This window comes from Erythrolamprus reginae, chromosome 2 (assembly GCF_031021105.1).
Source record: "Erythrolamprus reginae isolate rEryReg1 chromosome 2, rEryReg1.hap1, whole genome shotgun sequence".
Classification (NCBI taxonomy): Eukaryota; Metazoa; Chordata; class Lepidosauria; order Squamata; family Dipsadidae; genus Erythrolamprus; species Erythrolamprus reginae.
This window is the reverse complement of record NC_091951.1, coordinates 249,374,068-249,387,957: the sequence shown is the minus strand read 5'-3', so window position 1 is coordinate 249,387,957 and position 13,890 is coordinate 249,374,068. Positions and strand designations below refer to the sequence as shown.

General features: G+C 43.5%; 1 protein-coding gene across 1 annotated transcript in view; it reads right to left on the bottom strand.

The window, feature by feature from the left end:
- SNX30 (sorting nexin family member 30) overlaps positions 1 to 13,186 on the bottom strand; it is a 43,600-nt gene extending 30,414 nt beyond the window's left edge. Inside the window, exon 1 of the mRNA XM_070742442.1 lies at positions 12,421 to 13,186. Within this exon, the coding sequence (XP_070598543.1) occupies positions 12,421 to 12,591 (171 nt within the window). The 5' untranslated portion in view covers positions 12,592 to 13,186. The remainder of the gene's footprint in view (positions 1 to 12,420) is intronic.
- Positions 13,187 to 13,890: the final 704 nt, after the last annotated feature.

Sequence of the window (13,890 nt, the reverse complement as noted above, 5' to 3'; positions counted from 1 at the left end):
ATATGTGATCCTGCACCAGTCAGAGCTTAAAATGGATTCTCGCCATCTGTATCAGCATGCAATCTGTCATCTTGAGAATTGTGACTGGTGGTGACATGAAAGGGTAACTTAAAAATGTGATAGGAAATGTGGCAGTCCCACCGTTCAGTTGTCTTCAACATGCTGCCCGGGGTGATAGTTTGCACTTGTCTTCAAGGTGCAAGCACACAGGATATCTGCAACCACAGTCTCCAAAATAAGCACAGTATCTAGTGAGCGTGTGAAATCAACTTCTGCATTCATGTGAACAAGAGGTTCGTCAAATTATAAATGAATATGTAAAGAATCATTTCTCTTTTATGCAGGAGGAGGGGCGACACACCAGCAGAGTCATATTAGACGTTTTCTGAATTTTTGACACACTAAACCCAACAGGTTTGCCAGCACTGTTCTAGAGAGTTCACTTTTTCATGAAATGCAATACAATCTCTTGAGGTTTTGCTTAACCTTTAATTATGTGTTAACACCCAATAACTAAAGAGCACAATTAATCTGCCACTGACTTTCCACTGCATGCAACTAAAAACTGCACAGATAAAACTAGATAAAATCTCACCAACTTAGCAAGATATAATCTTAATAGAGTATTTGTGGGAGAAGCAGAAGTTGGTAACTTAGAGAGGCACAGAACATCCCAATAGTTGCAAATGACCTAAATGAGTCATTCAAAGAAGAGTCAGCAGCCCAGACTTCCTCTTCTCTCATCTCTGAAAGATAGTTTATGGGAAATGAATATTTGTCTATCAGGACAGATCTTTATGTTATCTTTGCAATATGTTTATAATGTTACCTGTCAATTATTGTATCATATGTTCCATTGAAATTAGGGAAACTTTCAATTTCCCTCTAAGTGTTTATATCAACTTGACAAATAAGCATGTCTACTTCTACACATCACAACATCAGCTACATATTCTGCTTTTCTACACTGGAATTTGATTATGGATTTTCTAAATTTGAATCCCTGCTACTGCATTGGTTCAGCAATATCAGAAAGGAAAAAACATCAAGTTAAGCTTGACTTCTGATGACTACATAGGTATAACCAGAATTGGACCAGAATATCTCCGAGACTGCCTTCTGCCGCACGAATCCCAGCGACCGATTAGGTCCCACAGAGTGGGCCTTCTCCGGGTCACGTCAACTAAACAATGTCGGTTGGTGGACCCCAGGGGAAGAGCCTTCTCTGCGGCGACCCCGACTCTCTGGAACCAGCTCCCCCCAGAGATTAGAACTGCCCCTACCCTCCTTGCCTTTCGTAAACTCCTTAAAACCCACCTTTGTCGTCAGGCATGGGGGAACTGAAATATCTCCCCTGGGCCTATACAGTTTATGTATGGTATGCTTGTATGTATGTCTGATTAATAATGGGTTTTTAAAAATATCTTAAATTGTAAATTATTAGATTTGTTATGAACTGTTTTTATTGTGTTGTGAGCCGCCCCGAGTCTACGGAAAGGGGCGGCATACAAATCTAATAAATGAATGAATGAATAAATAAATAAATAAATAAATAAACAAACAAATAAATAACCAGACAGTTTTCTTGGCAACTATGTTCTCCACTGCCTTCCTTTCCAATATTTTTTAATTTCCCATTCTACCCTCGGCCTTAGAATTCCCAGATTCAACCCTCCTTCATTTCTGAACACAGACAAGATTAAAGAGATGTTGAAAACTCGGTAGCTATAAGAATAAGCTAAAAGATTTCAGTTCTCATTGTAGTCATATCTATTCTTTTCAATATGGACGAACAATTCAACATTCTTTAATTTACAACTAAAGAGGACAAGAATAATTAATAGCTTCCATGCTATCCAGCGATACTTAATACCTTACTAAAACATTGAGGTATTATCACTACTTTGAATCTTTCAAGTTCCCTCTGCAAGATTAGCTGTAAATGAAAGCCTGTAATCACCTAAACCAACACTTTATTTTAGAGGGAGGGGAAAAATCATTATCTCTGTGTTGACTTAAAATACATAGATTAACCTCTGGACAATATCCAGCATCAGATTGCAGTTACCATAATTAACTTTCCCCATATTGATATTGACTGAAAAGGATAAAGCAACCTACATTATCAGATTGTAAAAGTCAAGCAGTATTGATGTTACTCTGGCAGCAGATGAGATACAGTTCTTCTCAATGAAGTCTTGGTAAGTACACTCGTAAGTGAGGCAGATTGATGCAATAGAACAGTGATGGCAAACCATTTTTCCCTTGGGTGCTGAAAGAGGGCGACCATGCGCTACCGCATGTGTGTGCATGCCCATAATTCAAAGCCCCCCACTTATCCCACCCCCTGTGCAGGCGTGCATGACCTCCTCCCACTTCCCCATTTTCCGACTTCCAGTAGGTCCGGTAGGCCCCCTTTTTGCTCTCCCCAGGCTGCAGAGGCTTTCTTGGAGCTTAGGGAGGCCAAAAATGCTCTCCCCTGCCACCCCGGAGGCCAAAATCACCCTCCTAGAGCCTTCGCATGAGCCAAAAATCAGCTGGTGGACACAGACATACACGCTGGAGTTGAGATAGGGCAATGGCTTACGTGCCGGTAGATATGGCTCCATGTGCCAGCTGTGGCACTCATGCCATAGGTTTGCCATCATGGCAACAGAATCTGTGAACTATTTCTTTTTTAAATCAAGCATTTCCTTATTCAATCAATCTAGATTGGACCGAGATGGGATTTCAAGGGATCCTTCTGTTAAAGTATTGAAGTTTGCAGATGATACAGCAGTCATTGGCTTCATTAGAGATGGTGATTAATCAGCCTAATGATGGAGCTTGAACAACTTGCCCTGTTGCACCGTAACAATCTGGAGCTCAATATGCTTAAATCCGCAGAGTTGAGAGTGGATTTTAGGAAGAGCTATTTTACCACCACTTACCATATTCAACAGCACAGTATCAGCAATAGAGTCCTTTAAACTGCGGGGTTCTATAATCTCCCAGGACTTAAATTTTAATTTAACATTAAAACCATCATTTAGAAGGCACCACAAAAAATGTTCTTCCTCGTCAGTCAGGAAGTTCAGACTATTCCAGGAACCATTGATATGGTTTTACACAGGAATTATTAAACTTTTCATATGTACTTCTATAACAGTTTGGCTTGGCATAGGACAAGAACAGACATAGTTAAGATTGTAGAAAGAATCATTGCAATCAACCAACTTTCCAGAGAAGACCTGAATATTGTGCGGGTCAGAAAGAGGATTGAAGAGATATCTGCAGATCCCTCATATTCTGGATGTAAACTGTTTCAACTCCCTTCAGGATGACGCCACAAGGCATCACAGGCCAAAACAATTAGACACAGGGACAGTTTTCTCACCTCAGGCAATCATTCACCTGAGCACCTAATTCTATTCCTACTTTTCTCCTATTCATAGAAACATAGAAGACTGACGGCAGAAAAAGACCTCATGATCCATCTAGTCTGCCCTTATACTATTTTCTGTATTTTATCTTAGGATGGATATATGTTTATCCCAGGCATGTTTAAATTCAGTTACTGTGGATTTACCAACCACGTCTGCTGGAAGTTTGTTCCAAGCATCTACTACTCTTTCAGTCAAATAATATTTTCCTTTGATATTTTCCTTTGATCTTTCCCCCAACTAACTTCAGATTGTGTCCCCTTGTTCTTATGTTCACTTTCCTATTAAACACACTTCCCTCCTGGACCTTATTTAACCCTTTAACATATTTAAATGTTTCGATCATGTCCCCCCTTTTCCTTCTGTCCTCCAGACTATACAGATTGAGTTCATTAAGTCTTTCCTGATACGTTTTATGCTTAAGACCTTCCACCATTCTTGTAGCCCGTCTTTGGACCCGTTCAATTTTGTCAATATCTTTTCGTAGGTGAGGTCTCCAGAACTGAACACAGTATTCCAAATGTGGTCTCACCAGCATTCTATATAGCGGGATCATAATCTCCCTCTTCCTGCTTGTTATACCTCTAGCTATGCAGCCAAGCATCCTACTTGCTTTCCCTACCACCTGACTGCACTGTTCACCCATTTTGAGACTGTCAGAAATCACTACCCCTAAATCCTTCTTTTCTGAAGTTTTTGCTAACACAGAACTGCCAATACAATACTCAGATTGAGGATTCCTTTTCCCCAAGTGTATTATTTTACGTTTGGAAACATTAAACATTCCTATTCCTTATCCCTATTCTATTCCACACTGGAGAAGTCTGATCTAAAGATTCTTGGAATTCTAATCTATTACCTTGTCTGGAGATATTAAGTACTGATTCGGCATTATCTAGTTTCTCACTCTTGTCTTCAACATTAGAGGTGATCCTTGCTTACCAACTATCTCATTTAGCAATTATTCAAAGTTATGACAGTATAAATAAAAACAGCTTTTATTACTATTATTATTATTTATTAGACTTGTATGCCGCCCTTCTCCGAAGACTCGGGGCGGCTCACAGGGTACAATACAAACAATGTGCATACAAATATAATTAATTAAAACTATAAGCTAAGCTCCCATTATGTTAAAAAAACAGTCAAACTGTTAGCTTTGCTATCAATTCTGGCTTGCAACAAGCAGAAGTACTGGAGAATGCTTTAAAGCAGGGGTGCCAAACTTGATTTCACTGAGGGCCGCGTCAGGGAGGTGGGGTGGGCGTGGCCAGCTCAATGTCACTTGTGTCAGGGGCGCCTGTGGCAGCCCGAGTACTCTGCCAGCGAAAATGGACTCCCAAGATCCGTTTCTGGCTGTGACGGCTTCCTGCAATCCTCTGTCATCAAAAACGGAGTTGGGAGGGGGCCCCACAGCCCTCGCAAGCTCTGTTTTCGCTGGCAGAGGCACCATGGGCCAGTCCTTCGCTTTTTCCATGGTGGCCCCATGGACAAGATCTAAGCATTTGAGGGCCTTGAGTTTGACACCCCTGCTTTAAAGTAAAATCTCAAGCCGCAGTCACATATTTTGCTTAACAACCAAATAACAAATAATACTAAGTCCCTGTCATAGCCAACATTTTCCAGTTAGTGACCGAAGCACTGCCAGTCTCAATTCTGATTGCTAGGCAAGAACTACTTGCATAGGTTAAATTCCTGAGGCCAGATAAAAACACCATCCCCTCCAACATCCATAGTTGTTTTTTAACATATAGGGGACCAACATCAAAGGCAGACTTACACCATGTTCTTTCTTCCACTCCAGGAAAGAAATATTTTCTTACACTTGTTCTATACCAGTGATGGCGAACCTTCCCCCCCCCCGATGCAAAAAATGCACATGTGCGTGCTATTGAGTGCACACACCTGCCCATATCCATAATTCAATCCCCCCATGCACCCCACCCTCCTGTGCATGCGTGACTTCCCCCCCAACCCCGCTTCCCAACTTCTGTTAGGCCCATTTGTTGCCCTCCCCAGGCTCCAAAGTCTTCCCTGAAGCCTGGGAGGACAAAAATACCCACCCATCCCCAGAGGCTGAAAATGCCTTTCCAAACCTCTGCACAAGCCAAAAATCAGCTAGCTGGTACATACATGCACATTGGAGCTGAGCTAGGGCAATGGCTTGCATGCCAGCATTTATGGCTCCACATGCCACCTGTGGCATGCATGCCATAGGTTCACCATCATGGATCTATACATTGCAATATTACCTAAATAGAGACGAACACTTGCTAAAATAGCCCCCCCAGACCATTAAGATTACAGGTAGTCCTTGACTTATAAAGTAGAACTAGAATTTTGGTCCCTAAGCAATGTGTTTTTTAAGCATGTCATCATATGACCAAATTGTATCATTTTTACCATCGTTGTTAAGTCAGAGGTCTTCAAACTTGGCAACTTTAAGACTTGTGGACCTCAATTCCCAGAATTCTCCAGCCAGCTATGAATTCTGGAAGTTGAAGTTCACAAGTCTTAAAGTTGCCAAGTTTGGGGACCAAAATGTTAAGTAAACCACACTTTTATTATGCAATCCAGTTGATTTTAGTGATTTTACTTGCCCAAAGTCAGCTGGGAAGGTTGCAATCTAGGATCACAAGGCCAAAGGATGCTGCAACCATTGTAAATACAAGTCAATTGCCAAACACCTGAATTGTGATCATATGACCATGAGGGCGATATGATGGGAGCAACTTCAAGAACAGATGACCTCACTTTTTTTTTCACCTGTGTTGCAACTTCAAACCATCACTGAACAAATGGTCAAAACCTCAGTTCAACTTGTACAGCTGTATACTCTGGTTGTACTGAACAAACGCTGCTTGAAAAGAGAACTTTGAATTATGCCCCTCGATAGAACACTACATACTTGCAGTTTCTAACTGAGTTAATCCAGATCATTTGGAAGGTAGATCTTTCTCCAGGAATAAGATGCTTGGTACACTAGTTTATAGCAAAAGTTGCAAAGCTGGCTCTTGAGGAATGGCTAATTCTGGCTTCAATTCAATTTCAATTTCAATTTATTAGATTTGTATGCCGCCCCTCTCCGAAGACTCGGGGCGGCTCACGACAATAATAAAAACAATATTCCAGCGAAAACAAATCTAATATTAAAAAGCACATAAAACCCTATCATATTTAAAAAAACAAACAACATATACATACCCAAACATAAATATATATTAAAAAAAAAAGTCTGGGGGAAAGGTGTCTCAACTCCCCCATGCCTGGCGGTATACATGGGTCTTGAGTAATTTACAAAAGACAAGGAGTGTGGAGGCAGTTCTAATCTCTGGGGGGAGTTGATTCCAGAGAGCCGGGGCTGCCACAGAGAAGGCTCTTCCCCTGGGGCCCGCCAAACGACATTGTTTGGTCGACGGGACCCGGAGAAGGCCAACTCTGTGGGACCTTATTGATCGCTGGGATTCGTGCAGTAGCAGGCGGTTCTGGAGGTACTCTGGTCCAATGCCATGCAAGGCTTTAAAGGTCATAACCAACACTTTGAATTGTGACCGGAAACTGATCGGCAGCCAATGCAGGCCACAGAGTGTTGCAGAAATGTGGGCGAATCTAGGAAGCCCCATGAGGGCTCTCACGACCGCAAAATGAATGTGAATCTGTTCACATGCAAAACCTATTTGATACCTCAGCAAAAACCATGAAGAATTGTTAATATAATGCATCTGCTCTGTGATTACTGTAGTTATTGCCTGTACAATAACCTCAATTAAGACCTTAAGGCCTGAACATGCACTAAAGGGTGTGCCCATTTGAAAAGGATCTTCTAGGTTTCTTTTAAATTGTGGTTTCCAAATTGTAAAAAAACCTGAACCATTTCATATTCAGTTTGTTTGTTACAGTCACTAATGTTGCCTGAACAATTAAGGTCATTCATTCATTAGCTGTTGAGCTGGTTACATGTTGGAGTCAGATTTTATTTTATTTTTACAGCTGGCCTGGTTTAAATTAATGGTTTATGCATAGCATTGTGGTTTGTTTATTATGCTGGAAATTATAGGCTGTTTTTTATCACCAACTTTGGGAGGCTGGAATTTTGAACAACAGCTTGGAAATACCTGTACTTGTAATAAAACACATCCGTCAGTACAGGTACCATTTCTCAAGAAACAGACATCAACTGTGAAAATTAGGTCAAGGAAATTTGACATAATATCATGCATACGGTATTCTTAGAGTTAGCAGGGCAACCATCAAAGAAGAATAAGGGTACATCTTAGCCCTTAATTCTAACCATATTACTTCCTCTTGTAGATATCCTGCTCCAATCTATAAAGGAGTAATATCTGTTGCTAAATATGATTTCACATCAGCTCTGATAAAGAAAGGAGTATGGCTAGCAACGCATCAGTCTGTATTGTCTCAAAAAAACATAACTAAGAACTTAGTTATCCCAGCAGGCCAGAGGACCTCAAGGGATGGGTGAACTCATGAGGTAGCTCCACTGTTACCTGTGTTTCCCTGAAAATAAAACCCTGCTTTATATTGTGTTGGTAATGACCTTTAAAGCCCTACATGGCAGTGGACCAGAATACCTCCGGAACCGCCTTCTACCGCACGAATCCCAGCGGCCGATTAGGTCCCACAGAGTTGGCCTTCTCCGGGTCCCGTCGACAAAACAATGTCATTTGGCGGGGCCCAGGTGAAGAGCCTTCTCTGTGGCAGCCCCGGCTCTCTGGAATCAACTCCCCCCGGAGATTAGAACGGCCCCCACCCTCCTTGTCTTTCACAAATTACTCAAGACCCACCTATATTGCCAGGCATGGGAGAACTGAGACACCTCCCCCAGGTTTTTATATTTTATGTTTGGTATGCATGTGTTGTATGGTTTTAATTGCTTGGGTTTTATATATACTTTTTTAATATTAGATTTGGATTACTATTATATTGTTTTTGTTATTGTTGTGAGCTGCCCCGAGTCTTCGGAGAGGGGCGGCATACAAATCTAATATATTATTATTATTATTATTATTATTATTATTATTATTATTATTATTATTATTATTATTTTGAACCCAGAAATAAATGATGTCTTGTTTTGGGGGAAACAGGGTATTAACATCCTGCCATCTATTATTCTTTCTTGCTCAGTTGTGTTTTTATTGTTTTGATTTTTTTAAAAAATAATGAATTTAGATAACTTTTACATTTATTGTTTTATTGGATTGTTGCACACTCACTGCCCACAATCAGCCTGTGAGATGGACAGCCATATACATTTGAATAAAGCTGCAAGAGGTGGATCCACATAACACACCGAGCCGAAGACAAAACACACTAGACGGTGCAATGCTGTTTGCCTTTTCTAATATTTTAGGTCAAGCTATTCGCAAGATATTACTGCAGTCTACCAATGGGGCAGAGAGAAAAAAAAGGCAGACATGGTTATCCCTACAGCCTTCTCTAGGCAACCCGCGGAATAAAAAGCGGATTACTATTTGCAGCCACTCTTGTTGGTCGCTTCCCCGTTTCTGACAAAGATGCAGTGACATCACCCTCACATGGCCTTTCACTGATGAGAGCGCTCAAGCAACCAGCTGAGTAGCAGCTGCTTCTGCAAGGAGTAATTACTCTGCTTATTCTCCTTCAGTGCAAGAGGGCTATTAAGCAGCACAGTGTCTCCTTTTATTCTCTTTATTGCCTCACCATCAGTCACTGGTGGTCAGCCCAATCCGTGCTGTTCTGTTACATTAAAGATTGTGAGTAAAACTTTACAGAAAGCTGCAAGGGGAACAGTTGCAGACAACGTCCATTGTTCCATCACACCTACTCAAAAGTAGTAAATAGTTTAAGGGAAAGAAGGATAAGGAGGAGGCAAAGACCCAATTTTCCTTGTAGCACATGGTAAAGTCAAATCGGGAAAGGTATGAGCAGCTACTACTTTCATTTGACTTCAGTTTAAAACTACAGTGGTACCTCTGCTTAAGAACTTAATACCTCCGGGACCGCCTTCTGCCGCACGAATCCCAGCAACCAGTTAGGTCCCACAGAGTTGGCCTTCTCCGGGTCCCGTCGACTAAACAATGCCGTTTGGCGGGACCCAGGGGAAGAGCCTTTTCTGTGGTGGCCCCGGCCCTCTGGAACCAGCTGCCCCCAGATATCAGAGTTGCCCCCACCCTCCTTGCCTTTCGTAAGCTCCTTAAAACCCACCTCTGTCATCAGGCATGGGGGGATTGAGACATACACTTCTCCCTAGGCTTATAAAAAAAGTATGCATGATATGTCTGTATGTATGATTGGTTTCTTAAATTGTTTTTTTTTAATTAACTTAAATATTAGATTTGTTTATATTGTTTTATTACTGTTGTTAGCCGCCCCGAGTCTACGGAGAGGGGAGGCATACAAATTTGATTAATAAATAAAAATAAAATAAATAATTTGTTCCGTGACCAGGTTCTTAAGTAGAAAAGTTCTTAAGTAGAAGCAATTTTTTCCCATAGGAATCAATGGAAAAGCAAATAATGTGTGCAAACCCATTAGGAAAGAAAGAAAAGCTCGGAATTTGGGTGGGAGGAGGAGGAGGAAGAAGAGGAGGAGGATAGCTGCTGCCAAAGGAAGAAGGTGAGGTGAGGGGAATAAAAATAATCCAAAACTTTAAGGCTTAAAAAAAAAAAAAGAGGGACTCTGAGGCAGCGAGGAGCACACGCCTCCCTCCATTCGCTCTGGGCTGCGAAAGCCTCCGAAAGGCTCTTCTGGCAGCCCAGAAAAGCACGAGATGGCCGGGATAAAAGGGGGAATGGCAGGAAACTGTCCGGGCCTTCGTGCCGCTCTCACCTTTGCTGGGATATTTTTCCGGGCTCGGGTTCTTAAGTAGAGGCAAAAAAATCTTGAACACCCAGTTCTTATTTAGAAAAGTTCTTAAGTAGAGGCATTCATAGGTAGAGATACCACTATAAAATGCAGTGAACCTTTTTTTTTAGCTCGGATGCCAAAAGGGTGTGCAACAACGTGTATATGTGCGCCCACACCCATAAGGCAGTGCCCTCCCTCCATGCATGCACACAACCCTCCACACTGTCCCCTGTGCATGTGCCCAGGCCTCACCGAAGACTCCAGATTTCTGGTAGGCCCGTTGGGTCGTTTTTTGCCGTCCCAGGGTCCAGGAGGTTTTCCTAAAACCTGAGGAGAGCAAAAAGGGCCGAAAAGAAGGCCGAAAATCAGCTGACTAGCACACACATGCGTGCTGGAGCTGACATAGGGCAACGCCTCACGTGCCCTCAGATATGGCTCCGCGTGCCACCTGTGCCATCCATGCCATAGGTTCGTTATCACTGCTATAGTGTATCAAATTTCTTTTTTTAAATCAACCATGCAGTTACACCTCTTCTTGAAGCTATGAGGTGAGGGCTACCCAATTCAAAAATTTTATTATTGTATTGTATTTTTAGGTTGATGGTATATTATATTGCACATGTGATTAGTGAGTGTGTTAGGGGAAACCTTTTTCCTGAAAACAGGGAAGACAACACAAATGAGCAACTCATTTACCTGCCCTCTAAGCGTCACCCAAACTGCCTCGATACAGAGATTGCTTCACCACCCAGTATTGTTTACAATCTAACTCCACAGGTCTAGGAAGACCAGGGCAAGCTTTGCACCAACACCCCCTGCCCAAGGTCCATGAATCCCACCATAACGCCCTTGCAGTACTGCAGGCTACTTCTGCTGATCACTGGATGCCATCGGTTTGGCAGATGGAATCTCAGCAAGCTCAAGGTTGACTCAGCCTTCCATCCTTCCAAGGTCGGTAAAATGAGGACTCCGATATGCTGACTCTCTGTAAACTACTGAGAGAAGGCTGTAAAGCACCGTGAAGCAGTATACAAGTCTAACTGCTATTGCTAATGCTATCCTGATGTTTCACAGCCCCACCACCAGCACCCATTTGGATGGCTTCCACAGGACGCCCCCCCTAAACTCACAAGCCCTGCAAATAATAATAATAATAATAATAATAATAATAATAATAATAATAATAATAATAATAATAATAATAATAATAATATCTGCCCTAACACTATCTCCTGTATTTTATCTTAGGATGGATATATGCTTATCCCAGGCATGTTTAAATTCAGTTACTCTGGTTTTACCAACCACGTCTGCTGGAAGTTTGTTCCAAGCATCTACTCCTTTCAGTAAAATAATATTTTCTCACGTAGCTTCTGATCTTTCCCCCAATTAATCTCAGATTGTGCCCCCTTGTTCTTGTGTTCACTTTCCTATTAAAAACACTTCCCTCTTGAACCTTATTTAACCCTTTAACATATTTAAATGTTTTGATCATGTCCCCCCTTTCCCTTCTTTCCTCCAGACTATACAAATTGAGTTCATTAAGTCTTTCCTGGTAAGTTTTATGCTTAAGATCTTCCACCATTCTTGTAGCCCGTCTTTGGATCCCTTCAATTTCAATCTTTTTGTAGGGGAGGGGAAACATATATCCATCCTAAGATAAAATACAGGAAATAGTATAAGGGCAGACCATGAGGTCTTTTTCTGCCCTCAATCTTCTATGTTTCTATGTTTCTAATCCAGAGCATGATACCATGGTCTTTCGAGACTGAAGGATGCCAATATAATATGGGATGATGATGATGATGATGATGATGATGATGATGATGATGATGATAATAATAATAATAATAATAATAATAATAATAATAGCCACCGATCTGCACGGAAACTTGCGCTCCCCCGCCCAACAAAGGGGCTGCAACGAGGAGAACAAGCTTAGTCAACAGCAGATCCAAGAGCACCATTTTGGCTAGAGGGAGTAGTAGCTAACCCCCTACCACCACCACCACTACCCGTCCACGTTTCGGTCACTGGGCCGATCCTCGCTTCCCCCGAAATGCAAGGAAAGCGGGCCGCGCTCTTCCCAAATAGCCCGAGCCGGAGGGCTCCCTGGAGAAGTGGAGGGGAGGCTCTCTGGACACACTACCTTGTCGGCGATGCTGCGGGGCAGTTGCAAATCCGGGCTGGGCGTCAGTTCCACGCTGAGCTCCTCGCTGCTGGAGGCGGCCAGCGGGTGCGCGATGTCCTGCAGGGATTTGGGTCCGGACGAAGGGAGCGCCTTGGGAGTCCCCGCCCCGCCGTCCCCGGCTACGGACATGGTGGAGGCGGAGCAGGGGCGAGCCGAAGCCCGAGGGGAGCCCTCCGCCAGCTCCAGAGGCCGCGCGGGCTCAGCCGGGGGGAGCCGCGGCCTCTCGGAAAGCCGCCGAAGAAAAAGACGGAAAGGACGCGCGGCCTCGGCGCTGGCTTTGCAACGGGAACGCCGTCGCCGCCGCCCGCCTCCTCCCGCAGGCAGAGGAGTCCTCTCCTCCTTCCCTTCCTTCCCTCCCTGGCCCAGCGAAGTCGCGGAAGATACAACGTAGCGGCGGCGGCACCCGGAGCAATTTCACCCGGGGAAACTCCGCCCTCGGCTGAGAGCGGGCGGCCATGGGCGGGGGGAGGGGGAGTAGGGGGAATCTGCCGCAGCTGCCTTCCCTTCGCGCTCGGCCTCCGGCTGCGCCTCCTTTCCAACCCCCGACGTCCTTTCTGAGGGGACCCTTTCGCCAAGGCTCCGAAGCCTCCGACGCTTGCGCCGGAGCTATTAGGAGGCCTTTTGGCCCTGGCCTGGCTGCGACTCCTGCCAGACGGCCTTCTGTCGCGCAATAATAATAATAAACAAGCCCTCCTGGCAAGAACAGCATCTCTTGGACACAGTGTGCCCGCTTCTCTTCCCCACCTCACCTTGGGACTACCAATCCCATTATCATTTCCAGACAGCGTTGGCTGGGAGTGATTAGTAGGGGTGGTTCAGGCGACTTAAAAGTGTGGGTTTGGGGTCCCCAACATTTTCCTGTACCCCACATCCCTAGAATGGTTCTGATATATTCTTGCACCCCTTGCAAAAGTAAATTAAACTGTTTTAAACTGTTTTAGTGGGTTTTAATATTACTTTGTATGTGTTATTTTCTAGTTGTGAGGCTCCCAGAGGAGTTGGACAGCATCCAAATGTGGAGGGAGGGAGGGAAGGAAGGGAAAGAAAAGGCAGGAAGAAAGAAAAACGAAGGAAGGAAAGAAGGAAGAGAGAGAGAAAGCAAGAGTTATGCACTATATTTTTAAAACTTCTAAACCAAAGTTTTCATACACCCTGAATATCATGTCAAATCCCCAGGGATACACACATACGCGCACGCACACACACACACAGGTTGGGAACCCCTGACCTAAAGGAGTGGAGAGGATGTGGGAATTGGGTATGTCTAATGAAAAGAAGAATTGGGGTAACATGATAGCAGTGTTCCAATATCTAAGGGACTGCTACAAAGAAAAGGGGGTCAACTTAATTTACCAAAGCCCCATCTGCGGGATGCAAGCAGCATGTGAAACTACTACACCCTCTCCAGTTCATAACAAAACCTCTGCA